We start from the raw sequence: 8,175 nt of genomic DNA on the forward strand, positions 1-8,175 counted from the left end.
GAAAAGGCCCTTATCGCGACCCGTAGCCAGGGGCAGAGCCCCAGAGCACTTCGGGGCTTGTAGTCCGGTTGGGGCTGCGCGCCGAGGCTGTCGGCCCAGGGAGCGCTTGTAGTCCCTGTGACCCAGGCGGGCGGAGCCCAGGACGGAGGATGATGGCTGCCGTGGCCGTGGCTGTTCGCGAGGGTGAGTGAAGGGCCGGGCACACAAACAGGTACGCGAGCGGACGGGCCTCGGACGGCTACTGATGGGCCCGGAGTACCTCTGGGCCTTGTCGTTCGGTTCCCGCGCCACGCCGGACTCTGGTCCGCACTGCTTCGGGCGCACTCCGTGCCGCGGACCGGCTTGTTCCTCCGGGCGGTGTGCGTGCTTCTTCCTTCCCCCGCCCCCCTTCCCTTTGATCCTGCCGCGCACTGCGTCCCCCACGCCGATCCCCGGCTCACCTCCCGCCTGGTGGCGGACCCGTGGTCATGCAGACCCAGCAGCCAGCAGCGCCGAATACGTGTCCCCGCAAAGCCTCCCGGAGCCTCTCTGGTTCACTTTGTGCCCTGTTTTCTGATGCAGACTCGGGATCTGGGATGAAGGCGGAGCTTGTTCCTCGGCCTGGGGTAAGTGCGGGTGCCCTCCCTAGCCGCCTGTCAGGCGGTACGCAGGAGGCCGTGTCAACTTCGTTCCGACCCAATCTTCATCCCCGTTTCACTTTATTTCTTGGTAAAGCCAAGAGATTTTACAGAGCTTTTTCAGCCCTAATGGTAATGTGACTGTGATCTGCAGGAGAAACTTCGATCCCTGTGGGCTCTAAGCTCGTAACAGGTAGCTTCTGAGACTTAGGAAGGATTAGGGATCCTGTGGGAGACTAGTAAGTATCCAGTAGTGTTTATTCATTTTTGGAATTGTTGGGGAAGGTTAGTGTTCTATGTCTGTGTCTTAGGCAGGGGGGAGGGAGATGACCCAAGAAGAAAAGCTGCAGCTTCGGAAGGAAAAGAAACAGCAGAAGAAGAAACGGAAGGAGGAAAAGGGGGCAGAACCAGAAACTGGCTCTGCTGTCTCTGCAGCCCAATGTCAAGGTGCGGGGGCTTTTTTAAAGGGCCGGGGTGTGGAGCTGGTAAAGGGATGTGGTGGGAGAGAAGAGGGGGAGACAGGACAAAGTTGGTTTGAACAAGTAAAAAGGGAAAAAGTTTAGATAAACAGGAAAAGAAGCTTTAGTTGGGGCATAGCTATTACCTACCTAGGGCTTGGGCACCTCTTCCTTCTACCTTCAGCAGGCCCGACCAAAGACCTGCCTGGACTGGACAGTCAGTTGGGCAGTGCCAAGGAGAAAGTTCCAGCAGGTCGGAGTAAGGCTGAACTTCGAGCTGAAAGGCGGGCCAAGCAGGAGGCTGAGCGGGCCCTGAAGCAGGCAAGAAAAGGGGACCAAGGAGGCCCACCTCCTCAGGCCTGCCCCAGCACAGCTGGAGAAACCCCCTCAGGTATCTTCACTTCAAGACCTCTGTTGATTCAAATGCCTATGTTAGCTCAGGCTTCCCCACAGTAAAACAGCTCCCAATTTTCACCTTGGTTCCCAGAGTTCACAATTCTCTCCTTAACCTCATCCTACCCCTGTTTCTTTTTCTATTCTTTTCTCCTGTTTTTTTCCATCTCTCTTTTAAATCTTTCTTGATGTCCCTTATGCCCTGAAAGCAGATTTCTCATTATCACCTACAGTGTCTTGAAAACACGATTGTTATCTTCTAGGAGTGAAGCGTCTACCCGAGCATAGTCAGGTTGATGACCCCACGCTTCTGAGGAGGCTTGTTAAAAAACCAGAACGACAGCAGGTAGGAAGTGGGTTTAGTGTGTGGCCAGAAAGAGCCTAGGGAGATGGAATAGAGGGAGGAAAGGTGCTCGGGGCGAAGTGAGACCCTGGAAAAGGATGGGTATTTGGCTCACCATCTTCTTCCTTCCCAGCATTATCCCACAGTTTTAAACTCTGGGCCCTTGGTCCTGTTCCCCTGTTTTGTCAAGGTTCCTACACGAAAGGATTATGGATCCAAAGTCAGTCTCTTCTCCCACCTACCCCAGTACAGCAGACAAAACTCTCTAACCCAGTTTATGAGGTAGGAGCTTATGAAATTGTCATAACTTTTAAGCATGAGGAGTTTTAGTAATTCTGTTTTGAAAGTGACTGGAAACTTGAGGTTGGATCTGTGGAAAGAAGCATGAACACAAGGCATGCTTCTTCAAATGGGGGTGTCTGTGCGAGTGAAGGAGGTTCCTTTTCATCAGGGGAAGGTGGGCGGTAGGTGTTCAAGTTCCCTTGCAAAGTGTGTGACACCGCCATCCCATCAGCATCCCATCCTCTGTGATCCACCCAGCCATGGTGCGACTCGGCCTGCAGTACTCCCAGGGCCTGGTCAGTGGCTCCAATGCCCGGTGCATTGCCTTGCTTCGTGCCTTGCAGCAGGTATGTCCCATCTTGTTATCTCTTATGATCCAGCCTCACCTTCCCCAACACTACCCCGGCTTCTCTCAACCAGAGTAATCTCTGGGGGGAAGAGGGAATGACTCCACCCTCAGAAGACTTTCCTCAGAGAAGCTTACCCTGTCCCCCTTTCAGAGACTTTTGTTAGGGCGCAGTTTGCTGATCAACTTGTGTACCCTACAGGTGATTCAGGATTACACCACACCTCCCAGTGAAGAACTGTCAAGGGACCTAGTGAATAAACTAAAGCCCTACTTCAGGTAAGGATGACCACTGCACATCCACTCCCACCCCACCTTGCTCAGTCCTTTTCTTAGACCCTTTTTGTTTTTCTTTTTTTCAAAGCATAAAGGGTTTTTTTTTTTAGTATGTGTAACACAAAGTTATTTAAGTCAATAAATTTTCAAGGAATTTCACACGTTCTGATTCTTTCCACTGCCAATCACCTTAGTTCCTCCAAACTCATAATCTTCAAGATAAAAAACCCTTTCAAAAAGAAGTTGTCATGTGAGTCAGCCTACAATTCTTTTAGTTAGGCTTCTTTGATCTCCAGTGAAATGTGGACACACTTCAAAATTCCCCACCTGTAATCTTTGGGATCCAATTTCCTCAAGCGATTTACTTTAGGACCATGTTTAGGGTCAGGAGATGGATCTGCCTGGTTCTGAATTTGACACCCTAGAAAATTAGTATTAGTTACTATTGAGGACTGTCAAACTGAACAGTATGAGAAACTATAGGAATACTCTATCAGTAGAAATACCAGGTCTAACATGCACAAAGCCAAGAAAACTAACGATGCCAAATACTGAATTTATATTGCACTTGGAGCCTTTTTCTTGCTCTTCTACCTCTATTTTCATTTTTCTGTCTTCTCTTTAAAAAAAATGTTTTTAAATGTGAAAGCTTTGTGAACTGTGAAGAGTTGCACAGATGCAAGGTGTTGTTTTTGTAGCTTCCTGACTCAGTGCCGTCCCCTGTCAGCGAGCATGTACAACGCCATCAAGTTCCTTAACAAGGAGATCACGGGTGTGAGCAGCTCCAAGCGGGAAGAGGAGGTGATGAGTATGAGGAATGAGCGAGGCATGCACCTGGGGGATAGAGCTGGAAACATGTTGGGGGTCCCAGAAGGGGCAACTCTCTGGTCTGCCTGGTCAAGGGTTAAGGAGATGGTGGGTCTGTCTGACCTGGGCCCCCTTTAGGCCTGTCATTATATGCATATTCAAGCATCCAGCATGATAATCAAAGGGTTGTGTCTGTTTCTTGTTTCATAAGTATCTTGCTCCATTTAGGCCAAGTCAGAACTTCGAGCAGCCATCGATCGATATGTGCAAGAGAAGATTGTGCTTGCAGCTCAGGCAATCTCACGCTCTGCTTATGAGAAGATCAGTAATGGAGATGTAATCCTGGTATATGGATGGTATGGGCCAGACCCTGTGACTGAGAAAATTGGGGAGTGAAATGATTTGAAGAAGGAACTGCCCCTTTGCCCTTTAGGAATGAGCTGACCATCAGTCAGTGACATCTATAACTGAATCCTCCTCTCCATTCACTCTAGCTCATCTCTGGTATCACGAATTCTTCAGGAGGCTTGGGCTAAGGGCCGGCGGTTTCGGGTGGTAGTGGTGGACAGCCGGCCACGGCTGGAGGGAAAGCACACACTACGTTTTCTGGTCCGTGCTGGGGTCCCTGCCTCCTACCTGCTGATTCCTGCAGCTTCCTATGTGCTCCCAGAGGTGAGGGCAGAGGAAAAGAACTCCAAAGTTGGAGTAAAAGGGTATAGTAGTATAGACATAGTCTCGCCTTCCCAACGTTGCAATTGTCTAGAAGTACTAGAATTATACAGCTGTGTTTATATTTAGTAGGAGAAGCATCTACAGCACGTTATACAGCATGTCTACCTATTGCAAGAACCTTATATAAAACTAGTAGCCGCTGAGAGGGAACAGGACTAAAGAGTTTAGTTTTCCTGTGGGTGGTGCGGTGAGTCAACGGTCAGGTGTTTTCCAAGAGCCTTTATTAAGATTTGTTACCCATTGCCTTAATATTGCTGTCCTGGGTAAGAATTGGGAACCTTATTCTGCATTGGTCACACATGACGTTTTTTTTCCTCCTCTCTACTCTCCAAAATAGGTTTCTAAGCTGCTGTTGGGAGCTCATGCACTCCTGGCCAACGGGTCTGTGATGTCACGGGTAGGGACAGCACAGCTGGCCCTGGTGGCACGGGCCCATAATGTGCCAGTGCTGGTCTGCTGTGAAACATACAAGTTTTGTGAGCGTGTGCAGACTGATGCCTTTGTCTCTAATGAGCTAGGTAAGGAGGCCCAGGAGGGCAGGAGAGAAGGTTCCAGGGACCTGAGAAGATTTGGGAGGGAGAGGGGAGGTTGAAGTACAACTTATTTTCTATTTTTATTTTTTTATAAATTTATTTTATTTATTTATTTTTGGCTGCGTTGGGTCTTAGTTGCTGTGCGCGAGCTTTCTCTAGTTGCGGCGAGTGGGGGGGTCACTCTTCATTGCAGTGCGCGGGCTTCTCACTGCGGACACGGGCTCTAGGTGTGCAGACTTCAGTAGTTGTGGCTCACGAGCTTTAGAGCGCAGGCGCAGTAGTTGTGGCGCACGGGCTTAGTTGCTCCGCAGCATGTGGGATCTTCCTGGACCAGGGCTCGAACCTATGTCCCCTGCATTGGCAGGTGGATTCTTAACCACCGTGCCACAAGGGAAGACCACAGCTTTTTTTTTTTTTTTTTTTTTTGCGGTGCACGGGCCTCTCACCGTTGTGGCCCCTCCCGTTGCGGAGCACAGGCTCCGGACGCGCAGGCTCAGCGGCCATGGCTCACGGGCCCAGCTGCTCCGCGGCATGTGGGATCTTCCCAGATGGGGCACGAACCCGTGTCCCCTGCATCGGCAGGCGGACTCTCAACCACTGCGCCACCAGGGAAGCCCCACAGCTTATTTTTTAAAAGTACATAAAAGGGTACACCTCCCATTGCAGATGACCCTGACGATCTGCTGTGTGAGCGAGGAGAACGTGTGGCCCTGGCTGACTGGCAGAACCACTCGTCCCTACGGTTGTTGAATCTGGTCTATGATGTGACCCCCCCAGAACTGGTGGATCTGGTGATCACGGAGCTGGGCATGATCCCTTGCAGTTCTGTACCTGTTGTGCTGCGAGTCAAGAGTAGTGACCAGTGAGTGGGTGAACACAGGGTCAATAAATGACATACTCCCTACACTTAGCAACTCTGCTGCCTTTTATCTCTTTTAGCATTGCCACCACTTAGGTTAGGAGTCCAGACTGTCCAGCCCCTCTTAGCACCTGCTACCAACCTCCATGCCAGTGCTTTGGGGCCAAAGTGAAGGTCAGTATGGAGACCATAAACTATCCAAGTCATCAACCATTTATTGAGTATCTATGTGCCAGACACTGAGCTAGACATGAGGAAGAGTATAGTAAGGACAAATAAGAGTCCTATCCTTAGTATTTTAGTATTATTATTACATTAATATTTAAGTTAAACCAATATATTGATATTTATGTTAAATAGTTACACATTAATATATTAATATTTTGTATCCTTAGTATTGAGTATTTACTGTGTGTCATAAACTGTTGTAGTCCTGTTTTATCCATTTAGGAAGATTAATACCACTCTATGAAGTGTGATTTTATAGATGAGATAACTGGGGCACAGAGAGGTTAAGTTACTTGCCCAAGGTAACACTAACTAAACCGGCATGTGATCTCCGGCATTCTGGATCTAGAGACTGTGCCTGTAATTTTTACGCTATCTGCCATTAAGGAGTACTCATCATGATGGAGGAAGACAGATGACATCTACACTATGAGATACATTCTACTAGTAGTATGAACAGAGTTCATTGGAAGTAACCTAGGATGTTGCCAGGAGATCTAGTGAGGTTGGAGAAGACTTCACAGGTAAAATCTGACCTAGTCCTTGAAGGATAAGAAGTTTCCCAGTTGGAAAAGAATGAGAACGCAGGTGAACAGAGGAAATAACTTAGACTACAGAATAGGGCTTAAAATGACTGGCCAATTCCAAAGTGTCAAGTAGTGTGGTAAAGCTAGAACCTCGGCTTATGTGGACAATTAGTGATACAGCTGCTAACGTAGGTTGGATTGGGTCCAGATTGTGAGAGTCTTACCATTGTGGTTAGCCTAAAAAATATGTTAGAGTCATCCATTTTGTGTGTGTGTGTGTGTGTGTGTGTGTGTGTGTGTGTGTGTATGTTTTATTGAAAAATTTCAAGCAGCATAGAAGTACAGTGAACTATACAAAGAATCCCCATCACCAAATGTAGTAATTATCAAGATTCGCCACATATGCTTTTTTTGTTTCCCTTTTTTTCCTCGCTGAAGTTGTATTAGAGCAAATCCCAGTCATTATATCGTTTTACTCCTCCAAACGTCATTATGTCTCTAAAAAATATGGAAGCTTACCATGTCATTACACTTATTAAACTCTTCCTTATTGTCCAAGCCATAATCAAATTTCCTTGATTGTCTCAAAACCAGCTTTTTACTGTTGAATCAGGATCCAAACAAATCCATATATTACATGTCGTTATTTTGTCTTAAATTTTTTGTAATCAAAAGCAGTCTCTCCAACCCCGCCCCTTCTTTTCTCATGACATAGACTTGTGCCAGGAACCAGGTTGAATATGTTTCATACTGCCTTGCCATCAGGTTGGTTGGTCCATTTTCAGTGATGAAAGGGTCTAGGTGTTTTAAAGTTTCCCAACAAACTTTTATTTAGTGGTTTCATCCACTTTTATTGTTGCCTGAATTATTTCATTAGAGGATGCAACATGGTGAATTTTTTTTCCTAATTACATCATTCCATACGTACTAGCTAATAATCTTCTATAAAGAACGCCCTCTCATCAGTTACTATTCTGAATTACAGTCCATACTGGAAAGGCAAGATAAATGTTTAATTCTTTCCTTTTAATTGCCAGTTTTCAGGATTGATCACTGGTTACTTCCAGTGGCATACAATGAGAAGTTGTTGCATTTTTGGCTTTCTCTCTATAAAGATTATGATGAATTCATGTTTTTTTACATATTGAGCATACCACTCAATCATCAAAATTAAGCAGAGGTTCAACAGGGTGAGCTCTGTGCTTTAGCTGGTAGCTGGTAGAGATGAGAGGCAGAGAACCAGATCAATTAAAAAGAGATTGCCTATTAATCAAAATCACAAATGCACCTAAACTTTGGTCCAGCAATTCTGCTTCTAGGAACTTAATGCTAGCCATATAGTTGCACATTTGAAGTAGCTTAGATACAGAGTTATTTATAGCAGCATTGTTTATAATAGCAAAAGACTGGAAACCACCTGGATATCCATTAATAATAAGGGCTAATTATTACTACATTCATATAATTACATACTAAGCAATCATAACAAAGAATAAGGAAGGTTTTTATATAGAGAAATGGAATAGTCTCCAAGGTACACTCAAAAGAAGTAAGGTGCAGGACAGTGTGTGTAGTTGCTGTTTGAATTAAAAAGGGGAAAGATTCCCTGGCTGGGGAACTAGATCCCACATGCGCAGCGCAGCCAAAAGGTTAAAAAAAAAAAGGTGTGTGTGTGAGGGGGAGATATATATGTATTTGCATGTGTATAAATACAGAAAGTATCTTGGACCTGTAACAAGAAAACTGCCTGGGTGGATGTGGTCTGGGAGGCTGG

The 8,175-nt window shown here is 46.4% G+C and overlaps 1 protein-coding gene and 1 non-coding gene across 6 annotated transcripts; one reads left to right on the forward strand and one right to left on the reverse strand.

Moving 5' to 3' along the window:
- The first annotated feature begins 10 nt into the window (after positions 1–10).
- Positions 11–5,693, forward strand: EIF2B4 (eukaryotic translation initiation factor 2B subunit delta). 5 transcript variants are annotated; one of them, XM_033425134.2, is made up of 13 exons: positions 11–183; positions 562–605; positions 929–1,064; positions 1,260–1,466; positions 1,732–1,814; positions 2,002–2,093; positions 2,326–2,440; positions 2,642–2,718; positions 3,414–3,516; positions 3,751–3,878; positions 4,017–4,194; positions 4,592–4,772; positions 5,454–5,693. In XM_033425134.2, exons 1-13 carry the CDS (start codon positions 150–152, stop codon positions 5,651–5,653), a joined length of 1,578 nt encoding a protein of 525 aa, XP_033281025.1. In that variant the 5' UTR covers positions 11–149; the 3' UTR covers positions 5,654–5,693. The 5 variants fall into 5 exon arrangements, with proteins under 5 accessions (XP_033281025.1, XP_004268190.1, XP_033281024.1 ...); XM_004268142.4 differs by having other exon boundaries at positions 1,263–1,466; XM_033425133.2 differs by lacking the exon at positions 11–183 and having other exon boundaries at positions 226–605.
- LOC117200799 (small nucleolar RNA SNORA8) lies at positions 3,202–3,302 on the reverse strand. Its single transcript, XR_004482492.1, has one exon. It is a non-coding gene; the product is annotated as a small nucleolar RNA SNORA8 (small nucleolar RNA).
- Positions 5,694–8,175: the final 2,482 nt, after the last annotated feature.

This window comes from Orcinus orca, chromosome 13, assembly GCF_937001465.1.
Source record: "Orcinus orca chromosome 13, mOrcOrc1.1, whole genome shotgun sequence".
In the NCBI taxonomy this organism is placed as follows: domain Eukaryota; kingdom Metazoa; phylum Chordata; class Mammalia; order Artiodactyla; family Delphinidae; genus Orcinus; species Orcinus orca.

Excerpts from the sequence above, each read along its gene's own strand:
- EIF2B4 (XM_033425133.2), top strand. The coding sequence starts at position 468 with ATGCAGACCCAGCAGCCAGCAGCGCCGAATACGTGTCCCCGCAAAGCC. Across the intron at positions 606-928 it reads AGCTTGTTCCTCGGCCTGGG|GCAGGGGGGAGGGAGATGAC; the intron begins GTAAGTGCGGGT and ends TCTGTGTCTTAG. Across the intron at positions 4,195-4,591 it reads CTTCCTATGTGCTCCCAGAG|GTTTCTAAGCTGCTGTTGGG; the intron begins GTGAGGGCAGAG and ends TCTCCAAAATAG.